Below are 15,257 nucleotides of genomic sequence, written 5' to 3'. Positions count from 1 at the left end.
CAAATCTACCAGCAGTGAAGAGTGAACACTTGTGATATTTAGTATTTGACTATAAGATGAATTAGTGGTTGCAGCACAATAAATTCAAGCAGTTGTTTTTAGAGGCACACAACAAATTGAGGAGTGAGTAAAGACTAAAATACACCCATAAAAAAATAATACATTTCTAATAGCAAAGCACTAGCGGTTCTTTGGTTGCTACCCATCACTCTCAACGCAAATTGTACATCTTGGCACAGCATTTCCCTCATGCTACACGTCATTTGAGGAACCTCAAGCCATAGCCATACTGTGATTACATAATAAAAAACAGTATCACTGTATCACCAATGCACCTACAAATAAAGATACAAGTGCAACATTGCCCACTTTTGGTTCAATTAGACACAACTTATAAAGGGTCAAATAGGACAAGAGTATGATTTTTGACATGTTAACATTAACACTTACATCACGTTTAAGCTTATGGTATAAGTTTTAATATCAGTGCCTACAGACAGAGAGAAAGACAAAAAGATTTGTTTTTTTAAACTAAATCTGCAATAATTTACTTTTTGGCCACTGAACCAAAACAAGGAGCTGAAAGAAGCTAAAAAGCCCCGTAGAGCTGAGAACTGCACTGTTGGGTGATATTTCTCTGTGGGCTCATCACTTTGAGCAACACATATAAAAATGTTTAATAGAGAAGCTTTAATGATTGATTTTCTATTATTCGGGCGGCTGTTTTTCTAATGATAATCACTCTAATGATGACACTATTCTCTCATTATGAATCCTGATCACTAACTGTAGCTTATCACCAAGTTGGAGCACTGAGCAATAAATAAAGCAGATAAAACTGGAACATTTTGTCAAGTGTTCTGTGTTGGCCTTTGGCCCTGCCAGTGACATCAATACTCCTTCCTGTCTGTCCCTTACTAAATATGTAATACAACTCTTCACCTATTTACTGTCCCTTCATTAGATCTGCACAAATAACCCTCCTTTATCATAAACATGATATTTTAAAGGGCATCTGTATACATAACATTTGCCGTCTAATACTGAAAAAAAACAACACTTTTTAGCTGCTGTTTGAATTGCACTTGCAGTGTATGTATGATATAAAGGTGCATTTCAGAGTGTTTACATTGCAGAAGCACCATGTGACTTAGTGAGAGTAGCAGAAATCTTATTGTCAGCACTTTAAAAGGTGGAGTATAAGGGCACAGCAGTATGCATCATGGACCCTGCAAGGCTCAGTGGTACTGTATCTTCTGGTTGTAGCAGGTGTACAGCACCACCTCCACAATCTGAAATGCAATCAGGACTCTTCAGAAAGCAGCTTCTGAAAGGAAAGAAAGAAAAGTTGTCACGCAGATGAAGTAGAAAACCAAAATACTATGTAATGAAGTGAATGTTGAGGATGTTAACCTGCTGTCTCAGGGCCTGCATGGATGTGTACTCTATATGTTCTTTCTTTTTCCTGATCCAGTCCGGTTCATCAGGGATCAAGGCAGCCAAAACCACTTTGATCAAGATCAGCACATGCTGCAAAAACACACAGTTAAAAAGTGTCAAGAAAAAACACACAGATGCGATTATTTAACTCTCACTAGTGACCTCTCCATTTCCTTCCTTCGTACCTCCACCAAAACAGCCAACAGCAGAAAGTTTGTGCTGCTCATCCCGCCCTCCTGACACAGCTCTCGCACCCGTGGTGACAGTATCAGTAGCCAGCAGTTAGACACAACGGAGACAAAACTCAGGACCTGAAAAGCTAACTGAAACACAAGACAATGGCACAAGCTGTTTACTCATAATTGGTGAGTGGTGACACACTGAGTGCGTCTCAATTCTGTTGTGCGTTGTGTTTTCTGCTGACCTGCCACACGCCCATGTTAGCCACAGGGGGGGAAAATGGTTTGCGGAAAAGATTGCAGATCTTGTAAGCGTCCGATCGGATCTCCGTGAGGTTGTTGATGAGCAGTAGCACGGCCGTCAGAGGATACACACAGGAGAAAAGACTCAAATACCCAAACTGCACCAAGAGCTCGATGTACTCCCCAAACAGGCCCTATGACAAAACATGAAGCTGTCATACACTGCCAAACTGCATTTTCAACCCTCATTTTGATGTGCAGCTTCAGTAAATCTTTAAAACTGTACACACAGGGAAAACAGGCAAGGTGATTTGGTTCCTGAATTTGTCCTCCTGCGGGTCATCTTCTCTCTCTCTCCTACGGGGGGCGTTGACAAGCCGGTCCACCAGGAAGGGTATGACCACCTCTGTCACCTGGTTCACGAGCTGGCTCACTATCAGCAAAGAGGCCAGACGCTTCACACAGACAGAGAGATTATGTATGTTATTAATATGGGATTGTATAGTCACCCACTGTCATTCACTCACTTGTTGGGTCACATTTCAAGTTTGCACTCTTTGTGAAAGGGACACTCCACCAATTTTACAAGTGAAGATCCGGTTATTAATTATGACTCCGTACTCATAATGAGATAGCCTGACTCAATGCCTCTGAATCACCGCCCACATCTCAAATTTGTTCAGCAATTTAAAAAGGTCTGGTGTTGTGTGCATGGCTGTTTCCAGCATGTTAAGTATGGGAATGTCATCTTCCTACATAGCTACCGAGCTACACCCATGAAAAATAGCAACAGAAAAATGGTGATGAAGTGTGGACAAGAATGATGTAGCTGTACAAGTTGTAAGTTGACTTACAAAAATAAAACCCTACTAATGATGCTAACTGCAAGAAATCCACATGTACGAAGGCTGAATGAGGTGAAATTAAATGATAATTCACTTTGTTAATAAGGCTAGCACTGCTCACTCTTCGGAAACAGCTATAAAGTTAGTAAGTCTTCTTCAAAGAGAACATAACATGCACATTCACAGGTCTATATTTTTATTCTGGGGCTCTACTTGAATATCTTTGCATGATTTACAGTTCAAAAAACTCCTGATTTAACTTACACTGGCTATTTATGCAGCCCCTCAGTTCAGCCTCTGTCTGAAACAGGCTGTTTTAGCTCCTGTCTCTTTAAGACCCCCTTCCCGACTTCACTCTGTTCTGATTGGCTAGTTCCTGGAAGCTGCTCCTAAGCAGACTTCCACTGGCTCCAGAGGCAACATAAACAAACAATGAAACAAACTATAGTCATTGGATTTCACTACTTTTTCTCGTTCTTTACTTAAAATATAAATTTCGAGCCCAAATCCCATCTGAAATATGTGAGTGGACAACACAAACAGGCCTTGGTACAACCATAGTAACAAAGACACCCTGCCTTTTGACTTGAAGATGGCATTTTTACATGCATTCATCTCAAGTTTTTGGAACTTGAACATTTGACTTGAATTTGAACTGAATGAAAATCACAAAAAGCATGTTATGTGCACTTTAAAGCTAAAATTTAAGAAAATAACCCTGGTTGATGTCATTATCTCAGCTGGACTTGGAAACATATCTAACATCTCAAACAAGGTGAGTGGAGTTGGTAAGACATAGGCAACGAGTATCAAATACAAACACACTGTCGAGTTGCATTATGCGAGTTGTATATTTTTGGATCTTGACCGACATAAGGGACTAAAAGTCAGGATATTTTGGCCTCTGCTGCATCGATTTGCACCATTTCCTATCTGTCTCATGCACGTTGCTCAAGTTTATGGTGCAATACTGAATTGTTGGAGTACCACCTTAAAGACACAACACTTTCCTGAGAGGAGTGGAACAATTGCTGAGCTCAGTTTTTACCTTACGGAGCAAAGACACATCCTGCTTGAAGAAGGCAATATGGAAGAGCACTGCAAAGTAGTTGAAGAAGGTGAACTGAAGGAAAAGGGAAAAGAGACAAGTAAATTAGCCTGTTGGGTAAAAGGATGTACAGTATAGGCTGATGTTTCAGTAGGGGAAACTTACCACTAAGACTTTGGCTGTTAGATGGTTCTGAAAGGCGGACTCTTCTCTGTGGTTTTCTGAAGGGACACAGTGAGGGTTCATTGGATTTCCATCAGCATTATAAGAAGCATCATTGATATCATTGTATTCATAAAGTCTTCATTCTCCCTCTAGTACCACCTGTTCCTCACTCACCATATTCAGTCAGAGACTTTGCCACTGTCTTGTAAACATTCGCTAGCATGTTTGTATAGACGATGTGAAGCACAGAGGGCATGTAGAGCAAAGTCTGAGTCAGCAGGGAGTCCCAGTCCTGGTGTAGCTGTTTCACCTGGGCCTCCCCCCAGTAGAAACAAACCATACCCAGCACCACCAACCCTGCAGGAGGAAATGTGCCAGGAGAGGAGAGGTGAGGAGGGAGGCAGAGCTGAGAAGAGGCTTTGCAATTTTAAAAGGCAGAGCGTACTTTTCTGCATCTAAGTGCTTTTACATGTTTTCACACTTTGGTTGCACTTCATCCTCAACTGACACTCAACGTTACTTCATCTTTTACTTGAGGCATCATAAAAAGCAGCTAATCAGGATTCAATTCGAGCCCTACCTAGAAACATTCCCACCACTGGGACTGACACCAGCGCCATACGGAGGTCTCTCTGCCATTCAGCAAACAGCGGCTCCACGCGACCTGTAACAGGGTTGACCCCAAGATCACCATGGAAACCAGGCCGTGGCTCTGCGAAGCGCTCAGCGAGGTGCAGGGTCCCCCAGCGGTAGGACAGGGAAGAGCTCCGACGCTTCCACAGCTCGATGACCACTGTGGACCACAGCATACTAAACACAGCCTGGATGATGTGACCAGGTCCTGCATCATCATCAGCGATCGTGACCTGTGAGCCCGAGACTGACTCATCCATCTCCTTCTGAACTTCACCTGTGATGAATAAAGAGAATTGTCTGATTAGTTTGTTTTTTATCTTACAGCTACACTAGACAAGACTTAAATACACAATACATCAGCCTAAACGACAACATAGAAGTAGCTACTGTAGCAACATGGCAGTACAACATGGTGGCCCCCGTGGAAGAGGACCCACTCCCTATGTAGATATAAAAGGCTCACTCTAAGTTAACAAAAACACAACAATTCTTCTTTTCATGGGATTATACACTAATTAAAACATACTTATGAATATTATATTCCATTTCTGCCAAGTCCGTTCTGCTAGATGCCACTAAATCTTACACACTGGTCCTTTAAAAACAAAAAGTGAACAAGATGATTAATTTGTGATCTCGAGATAATGGCGCAAAATAAAATTGTTGTAACTCCAAGCATTTTTTGCTTCCACAGATAAGAATAGCATCCTTTTTTTAAAATGCCTAACAAGTATTACAGCCTCACAGACCGCTAGCATGAAAGACTTTCAGTGTTGTTCCTCTCTTGTCTCTTTGTTAGCTTTTGTTTTACAGCATCACACACCAGCCATATGTTAATGAGCATTAGTGCTGTTGACAATTTACTAATATGAAGTTTTCTGATATTTCAGTAATCAAATTATTGATTCTTTGAAGCTCAAACTGCTGCCTCACCTTGCCATATATGCTGCTAACATTACAAAACTGCCTTGTGCAGGTTTGAACAGGTTTCTAATGATGATTTTATATGCTAAATACCGCATAAATGCTATATACTGCATCTGTAAACAAAAATATAAAATAATAATAAATAACAGTGGAAACAGAAATCCAGACACCTACCTGAGAAGTATGTGATGGACAGGCCCAGTATCGCCGGTGGCAGCAGAGACCAGGTGTAGAAATCAAGGAAGCTGAAGTAGAACGCCACTGTGCTTCCAAAATATGCATTGACTGAATCTGGACAAAGCAGCAGGCAGAGGTATCAGGTGTAAGTGCATGCATGGTTCGGGAGTGTATCTATGTTCCCTCAGATTAGTATCTCTGCCAATGAGGTAATGTTTTCTCTCCTGTCTGTCTGACCCTATCCCTAACCCTCTAACCCTAACCCCAACAGCAGGTTATGTGTGTTGTGGAAGGGCTGAGGGAAAATAGGGGGGCTGACCCCCATGGTTCATGTGTCTTACAGTATATAGAGGCAGAAAATAGAAACTGTCACCCACTTTCCACTCCAACACCCACCCAGCCATCTACTGAGAATTCCTCTCAGGGGTGACAGAAGCATCAAAAAATGAGACTTTGTATCTGCTTCTGCATGTGTGTACAGTTATGTAGTAGTGTGAGTGTTTGGTGCGTTTCCACCCACCCAGTGGCTGAGCCAGCTGATTCCCAGAGTACCAGGCTTCACTGAGATCTTTCAGTTTGTCGTGTTTATGGAGAGGGAAGGTGTCTACAATCACACCAGCTGACCCCAGCTTCTGCCCTGCAAAAGCATTCAGTCACTTTATCACAACAGCCCTCCAACAAACGGTGACTTGAGAACATGAGTGAAGCAGGGACAGTTTTGCAAGCAAGCAATAACTCATCCACACATATACAGACAGTTACATACACCCACACACACACACACACACACACATTTACACCACAAACACCGAGGCTGATGCTGAGTGAAGCATTTTCATGATTGAATGTGAAGAGAGACGAACAGCTGAGGTCAGCAGGGCAGGATGCACATCGTACAGTTTGATACTGGTTGAATGTGGAGACAGCAGACAACAACAAATATTTACCACGTCTGTCAGTATGTCCCAAAAAAATCTACATCATAATTGATGATTAGATCATTCTAAACTCGTTATATGACCTGGATGGGAGTCTACAACACAAGAGATAAGTGCACTGTAAAAAATGCCTAAACAAAGTTAAAAAGTGTTAATCTCCAGCTTCTGAGTTGTTGTTTGTTTGTCTGTCTTCATCTTTATCTCAAAGCATTAATTGAAAATTTAGAAAATTTAGAGACAAATCAGTAAACAGAAATCCCCCCCACTAGTAGATTCTCTTCACAATGCTCCAATGATAAATAATTAAATTATTTATCTTGTACGGCTAGTGGTATCTTGTTACTTGTTTTATATATTACATGTTCTTGTGCTGCTTCTATGTTTTGGTAAGCCAATTCTTCACTCTGGTGGATAATAAAGTTGTACTTGATTCTATTCTATTCTATATGGTTGTGAAAAGACAGTGAGAGCACTCACAGATGTTGTCTCGGTGTTGCAGTGTGTAATTGTCAGGCAGGCCAGGTATTCTCAGGTCCCTCTGTGCCCGCAGACCGTCCAGCTCATATTTCACTATGTACTCTCTCTCCGCCAGCGTCAGGAACACCTCCATGTTGTCTGTCACACATGAACAGATACAGATACATGAATAGCCGGCAATGCATGAATACAAGCACATACAAGAAGAAGAATATGCCGTTTCACGGTTTCATTTCTAAAATAAAAATACCTAAAATATTATGCTTGAACTGCTGCACTGCACTGCTCCAGCTTCATTCAACACATTATTAACATCAACCCACACATCGAGTTCACTTGTGAGCAGGAAGAGGAAATTTTAACTCTAATCAGTACTTACATACAACATAATACAACATAATCAGTGGTGAGTAAGCCTCCCACACAGCACAACATGTTGTTAATGAGGAGGTGGATAGAGAGGGAGGTGAAGCATGTCTGAGCAGCAAACCAGGAAAATGGACACAAGGATTGGATGACAGAAATCCCAAACCAATTTAAGACTAAGAAGACACTGTCAATTCAACAGGGACCACCAGAAGCCTCGCTATGGACTCCCTTATGTGGCTGAGCTGTCAGAACATCAGTCCTCAAGTAAGTCACATGTAGTCTGCAGAGGAGCAGTGTATGACATTATATACAACAGCTGTAGGGATCACTACATCACCAGAAGAGTCATGAGCAGAAACAGACAACATCAGTCTGTAAAACACCAGACTAAAACCTGTCACTTCATAGAAGGGTTCAAAGGTCATCGACCAGAAGTCAGTGGATGGACATTCACATCCGACATCAGAGACCATCCCTGAACAGAGGCATCAATTATCATCTCCCCCCTTACACGACCCCCTGTTGTCCAAATTCCATATTGTAGTATAACATCTCCATGAGAACTCCATCCAATGATGAAGGCCTTGAGAAAACTCCAGAAAAATCAAGTCCACCTACTTGGTTGTGATAAAAATTATTTGTGAAAATGAAAAAATCCCAAAATATATTTAAGGATCATACAACTGGTATGACAACAGCCCTACTACTCTCCATGCATTTTTTTTTGATAATTTGGTCTTAGAGGTTGGAGAAGGTAGAACATCATAATACAATCATGTCAAGCCATTATAGTAGATTAAGCTCCTTTCTTAAGTCCTGTCTTGCCAGACGGTCTGAGAAACAAATTTCTGAGTTAGAAAGATTTAGAATTGTATGAATTTAAAGCATAACATGGTTTTTGGTTCCCAGGAATACTTTCAGCATGAGACAGCATTTGTTTATTTTAGTGTAATTTTACTAAGATAATGCTATTTTAACCATCATAATAAGCATAATATTGGGGAAAAAAATGCATTATGAAAATATTATAATTGTTAATCCAGCCAGGGACCTTTATTGCATCTCTCTCCTTTGTTTCCTTTCATTCTCTCATCAAAATAGGTACAGTAGGTTTGTGCACATACACAATATGATACATTTGCACAGTAACACATCAGACACTGTCATGTGAAAAACTAAATGTCACCTTTCTTTTTATGACCCGATAAAAACAGTTTTGTTTTCAAATAATTCTATTGGGTGTTTGAATAGTTTATTTTGCTTGTGAGACATTTTCTCAACCTTCCTCTTTTAACCTTTATCTGAACAATTCAAAAACACCAAATTTAGAGATACATAGTTTTTACACTGCAGTAAGGATGCGCTTTGAACACAGACAAGGAATGGAAAAATACAACATAACTGAACTTTGTACTGTGTGCACCTGCTGTGTGCGCCTACTGTTTGTATATGACAAAAGCCTTCATTTTATGGCTAAGCAACAGGATGCTACTTTTAGATAAGAAGGACACGTACAACTATGGAAATATGACATAGTTACACAATAACTAATCTATTATCTTTATAGACCTACCTGTTTACTGAAATTCTAATACAAAAAAATAGTAACTTGGACAATAAAATCTTAACTATTGCCCTTTTAATATGATGAAACCTTTATGTGATCATAATTATTTGATGTAATTTGTGTTGTAAATGTTGCATTAGAGCACAAATATACAGTACAGACCCTGTCTCATGTTGCTGTACCTGAATCTTTAAAGCGTTCTCTGTCATTGTAGGAGAAGGCCTCCATGTCCCCGTTGCAGTAAGTCTTACATAGACCCAACTCTTCGGTGGCTCGTAGTAACGTACAGCGCGGGGCGGAGACCACAATGATGTCACCACTGGCGTCCTCACCTGGGTGGGCCAGTAATGCTGCACCTGGGGTGGCACAGAGAGAGGATATATTGAAACTCTTACTTTCTAATCTATGACCAAAAGAGAGGAAATGAGGAATCTCTTCATTGACTGTATGGAGAGGAGGAACAATTACAATGATCAAAAACTGTTTCAGTGTAGATATGGACAGACATATCCTTTAAACATCGAGCTGGTCCCATTCCTTCAATAGGAAGAAACATTTTTTCAGTGATTGATAGAGAATCCAAACGCACAGGCAGTATGGCAGTATGGCAGTATGGGATTTGAGCTTGATGATGGCAGCTGACAAAGTTACTTGATGGGGTTTTGCATGATTTGGTTGGAAATCCTGCAAATTGCTGCAAAAATAGGGAGCTTGGTCTGTCGTAACTGGATTATGCTTAACATGTTAATGTGACTATCAACTATACAAAAAGAGATGCATGTCGTTATCTGTAGAAGCAGGAGTGCTAAATAATGGTGGTTGTTATCGCCAAAGCAATGATAATGTAAGAGGGGGAACCCAAGTGTAAGACTATACAGTATTATGGTCAAAACAAAAAGTAAACATAAAATTGTATATTTGATGCAAAAACACCAGACAAATCTAAGACGACTAGGCTAGGCACAGGACTGCACACAGATAAATTACTTCAGAGGTGTGCATTTGGTCAAGGAGTGGTTGTGGACAAATGACGGTGAGAAAAGAAGAGGGGTGGTTGTGAAGGTGGTTTAGCAAAGAGATAAAGTAGGAAAAGAGGCAACAGAATGTAACTTGTCAAACTCTGCACATACATCATTCTGTACAGTGAAGCTAATCCAAGTGAAGCAACAATAAGCATATTTGGAAATCTTTAGGGGGCTCCCACTACTTGCTCCAATAGACGTTTCCACCTAAAGGTTGTTGAAATCATCTTATTCCACACTGTCTGGTAGTACCATATCCTGTATATCCTTCATTGGCTTTTTCTATCTCTTGAATGAAGTTATATTTACACCAAGTGAACTTTTCAGAACCATGTTTTTATGGCTGCACCGTTCCACCAAATGGAAATATTCGACATAAATGTCATCATTTTATACACATTCCCCAGAATTCAAATATATTTGGTATAAAAGCAAACTAGCAATTGAGTCTAATTATTAGGCTAAAAATGAATGATCCATACATAAAGTAGTCTGAATACTGAAATGATGTGTTTAGCTGCAAAGAAAGACATGCAGACATAACTATGTTCTTCTTTTCAATATATATATAGTCATTCCTGGTTAAATGTAAGCCACCTCTGGTTTACACTGACCAAGAACTCATTTTACTAAATTTATCTGCATTGCTAACTGGCATGTAAATGCAAATGCAATCAAATGTTTAAGTACTAGAGACTTTCCAGGCAATGACTCTCTTGTGCAATAGATTTCCAGTATGAGAATGAGAGAAAAGATCATACATTTTTGATCTGCATGTTTTTCTTTGCAAGGTTGCAATCAATGCTCTGCAATCTGAGCCCTCACCTCCATCTTTCTGAGGAGCTCCAATCACTCTGATGAGCCACCTCTTGGTCTCGGGGCGAACTTTCTCCCCAAGCTTCACTACAACCAATGGCTCGACCTGCTCCGACACACAGCAGGGGCAGCTGGCCTTAGTCCAGCCTGGTCCAGTGGCGATAGTGCTTAGTTTTCCCAGAATCTTTCCTCCAGGAGACTTATCCTCTGTCTGCTGGTCTGTGTTACTACTGCTGCTGCCACCTCCACCTTCATCACCACCTGCCTCACTCATGGTGAGACTGGGAAGAAATGATCATAAGAACAACTTTAGTTCGCCATGGTGCAGCTCCATTCTGCCAGTACTGGAGCTTTTATCTTCACCATCATTGCCATGTCCCAACAGAAAAGATGAGGAGATGTTTTCTTCCCCTATTACACTGTTGTGCTTTTACTTAACTTAATTTTTTTTTTACACTTTTTCCATTTGACAATTTAGATTAAAGGTAAAAGACCCAAAGCTATAACACTCTTAAATGACACTGGTCCTAAAAACTGAAAAATGCTTGCAATGTTATCTAAACATCTACAGAAAAAACACAGTTTTTTGGTGTGTGACAATAACAGTACAATAGAAGATGAAAAATCAAAATGGTGCCATGAGGATAAGAAAAAACTTCATGTTAGCAAGGACTTATCTGCCTGCTCTCAGGACTCTGTGCTGTGCAGTGCTTGTAAACTCCTTCCTGACACACTGCAGTAGACCTTTTATAATGCATCATTTACATACTTGAGTGCAGTCATAAGTTGACAGTTATCAATAATTTTCATTTTTAGTTTCTGCATTTGCATTACCAGCTATTACACTGTAACGTCATCGGCCTGTTTATGGAACTCATGGTTTGCATGTGAGTCTGAATATGCAGCAGTTTTATGGGATGAATATCATGTCATATTTCGAAACTGAAAAAAAAAAGGTTCAAAAGTTTGAAACTCTGTGTTTGTGCTTCTGCTGCCTGGGTTAGTGGCACCGGGCTGAGGCCGACTCCTACTCTGCCTGTCTCGCGCTGCCCCGGGAGGAACGCGACCAGCGACACAAGTTCACTGACTCCGTCTGCTCCCTCTATGCTACCCTGGCACTGGCGGTGGAGGATGAGACAGCTCAATCCAAGCCATGGGACGAATACGACAAGGAGGACAAGCGTCACATCTACGAGGAGGAAGACCCTTCATCCCTCTTCAAAGATGACAACAAGTCCGCAGCGCACCGCTCTCTGCTCGACAACCTGCCTAGCTTGTTCAACTCAACCGCCAGTAGGATGGGGAGCCTGCTGCCACCACAGTCTCTCTCCAAAGTTCCTACCGAGGATTGCACTGCAGGCTTCCTCACCCAGCCACACGAGAAGCCTCGCCCTCGTGTTGTCATCCCTAAGATGGCACCCATTTTCAACTATGTGTAGTGTTAGTTGGCTGCTTGGCCCGACTAGTTGTTCATCTGCCACGGCAGTTGGGTTCAGGGGGCCCCTCTCTCGTCCTCCCTCAGTGGGTCTGAGGGTGCACTCCACCAGGAGAATACAGTCTGGTGTGAGACCCTCAGACAGGCAGAGCTCGGCCGCTGGACTGCTGTTGTTTCTTGGTTGTGGCTGGGTCGGGACTAGTGTTGGTACAGGCCCAGTTGGGAGTACATCTCATCCCTAATGGCCTTTGCCTTAGATTATAACCATTAGCAAAGCCCGTTAGAGGGTGGAGCACGTACAACATAGAAATCATTGTTACCTGTAACTCCAGTTCTATGAGTACATGCATAGCTCTCTAACCACAAGCGCAGCTGGCCCCAGTTGTTCGTTGCTGAGTTTCATAGGCAGACGAGCAACAAGTGCACTGAGGCTTTATAGGGGGAGGGTGCTGCATGGTAGCTATCTCCCAATTTGGTGGTGAGTGCAAAGATCTTTCTCAGGTGCTGAGGTGGAGGCTTGTAGGGTAAGCCAGTAGGGAAGCTCATTAGAGGGCTCATAAAACTGGCGTTACATTCAGGTAACCACTATATTTGGAGTTTCAGAGTTTCAGACCATAACTGTGAGACAGTGTTACCAGAAATCATGTGACTTCTGTGTCTACAACTGTGTGTGCAGTTCTCTGAAAAGTGGGTGTTGTAAACTCAGCTCTGAAAGAACTGTCTGCAACACAAGTGCAAATTTACATCCACAAAAGTTTTAAAATAATGATTCACATTTTCAAAACTTAAGTTTCAGTGTTTCAAAACTTTTTCCAAACATATGCTCACCAGTTTTCAGATTCAATTACAAGGTTTCAAACCTGAGAAACAAACAAATACACTGGCAAAATTTGACAAATTTGAAACTCTGAAAATGTATTGGAGAAACACTGTAAAAAGAGTGCTGCAGTGAAGAAGGAAAAGTCAAATACAAAATAATATTTGCAGAGATTTGAATTTTTTTTAAGCATATCAAAAAATTATGCAAGCCTTCAAAACTTAGTGTCAATCTTGCAAAACCATTTTTAAAAAAAAAAACGATTTCAAGCTTTCAAAAACTGAGTTTCAACCTCTCAAAGTTTCAACATATGACATATTCATCCCATAATATTTCAGGTATAATTTTCCAGGAATCTGCATGCTGCACTTTTGTCATTCACACTCTGGCTGTAACTTCAGCTTCTTGCTGCACGCTTAAGATATAAATCTGTTTCAGTTTCTTGAGAGGAAGCTGTGCTAATTCTGGCAGCAGCAGCATATAAAAAACTTCCTCTATTGTGATTTGGTTGAAGATATATAGAGATACAGAGACACTCATAGAGTTCAAGAGAGAGACAGAGCGATACCTGACAATGGTTCACTTCCAATTGTTAGTTATTAAAAGAGAGACTGACATAAAGGGCAAAGGAGAGGATGAGTCAGGAAATACAACACCTGGCAGGGCGTTGATGAAGAGGATCTTGTCTCCAGTCCTACAGCAGGCCCACAGCCCCTGCAAACTCCTGTTTGAACACACACACATACACAGAGGAACATGAAGACAACATCTATTTAGTTTCCCTGAAAAGAAACCAGGAACAACACACTCACTCTCTACACTTACCCTGACCCAGCGTGTGGATCCTCCCAGCTTTCTATGTATGTGTGTGTATGTATATGTATAGTATGGGTGTGTGTGTGTGTGTGTGCGTGTGTGACTATAGCAGGAATGCGGAGGAACTTCCCGAGACTGCAGGGTGTGGAGGGTTGTTTGGTTTTTATTCAGGCTCCTCCCTCCTGCCTGTTCTCTGCTTTAGTGCTGCAGCTGCTGCTGCTGCTGCTGCAGCTCAGGGTCCTACTGCTCCACTCGCCTCTGCTGCCCTTTTTGCTGCTGTCAAAACACACATACACCTAAAGATGGTCGGGGTAACTACACATTGGTGTGAACCTTAGAAAAACTATGAAACTATGAAATATTATTTTATGCTGCATAATTTAGCACAAGGAAAAGTTCACTTGTCAGAATCAAAGCTTTGCAAGCTGTTGTTTTCATCTTTAACATATAAATATACATAAATGAGATCTGTGTGTACTTTATTCCAACAGGTGGAATCGTCTCACTTTGCCATGCAGCCATCACAATCAATAAGTATTATTACACTCATAATCATCATCATCATCATCATCATGGTCATCGCTCTCTACCATCATTACAAACATCAAAAAATATATTTCGGTCAAGAACACTCTCGTCATAGATTAAACCATTTATTGCCACAAATGGGAATAAAGTTTAGCTTGGTGCTGACAGCTCCAGTCTAAGATGCTCCCTGGATTAGCCATGCAACATGCTAAGCTAAACCAGGAAGTGCAACGCAGAAACCCCCCTGAGTATACAAGAGTGGGCCCAAAGTAAGACATTTGAATACAAGACTACCTCAAGAAATCCTATGAAATTATAATTTAATTTTTTTCAAATTAACTACTGCCTGACAACTGCAGAACAACCCTCTGGTATAGAAGTTCAAGTGTTAGTCAATAGGTACAATAACAATCAAAAGCCTCCTGCTGCAAGTTTTGAATTATAGATGAGGAGGAACTGCAGCAATTCATTGATTTATATTAAACTTATCACCTATTAATATGTATAATAATCAATTATTACTCATATTCCTATGTGGAAACTTCAGGAATGAACAAACAGTTGATGCATGTCTGTCACATCCAATGAAAAACATGCACGTTTTGTCTGCACAACTGAATTCTTGTTTGTGATTGGGTAAACATCATATTAACTGTGTCTCTAAATATTACTTTTCAAACAATAAAGTAATATTTTAGTTTTTATTTGATCACCTTCTCATCAGTAATATAAGAGCAAAACAAAGAGCCTCCTACCAGGAAGTCTTGGTGCTGGCCTCCAGGAAGGGGTTTCCAAACAGTCTGATAGGCCTG

General features: G+C 40.9%; 1 protein-coding gene across 1 annotated transcript; it reads right to left on the bottom strand.

Moving 5' to 3' along the window:
- Positions 1 to 566: 566 nt before the first annotated feature.
- Positions 567 to 14,182, bottom strand: ano10b (anoctamin 10b). The gene is made up of 16 exons (XM_044356110.1): positions 13,927 to 14,182; positions 13,758 to 13,825; positions 10,859 to 11,130; positions 9,194 to 9,367; positions 7,076 to 7,213; positions 6,181 to 6,297; positions 5,658 to 5,774; positions 4,501 to 4,830; positions 4,095 to 4,277; positions 3,921 to 3,976; positions 3,756 to 3,830; positions 2,153 to 2,317; positions 1,865 to 2,056; positions 1,626 to 1,763; positions 1,414 to 1,530; positions 567 to 1,327 (listed from the first exon to the last, which is right to left on the bottom strand). Exons 3-16 carry the CDS (start codon positions 11,121 to 11,123, stop codon positions 1,304 to 1,306), a joined length of 2,091 nt encoding a protein of 696 aa, XP_044212045.1. The 5' UTR covers positions 11,124 to 11,130; positions 13,758 to 13,825; positions 13,927 to 14,182; the 3' UTR covers positions 567 to 1,303.
- Positions 14,183 to 15,257: the final 1,075 nt, after the last annotated feature.

This window comes from Thunnus albacares, chromosome 7, assembly GCF_914725855.1.
Source record: "Thunnus albacares chromosome 7, fThuAlb1.1, whole genome shotgun sequence".
Taxonomy (NCBI): domain Eukaryota; kingdom Metazoa; phylum Chordata; class Actinopteri; order Scombriformes; family Scombridae; genus Thunnus; species Thunnus albacares.
The sequence above is the reverse complement of the archived record's forward strand: the minus strand, read 5'-3'. Positions and strand labels throughout refer to the sequence as shown.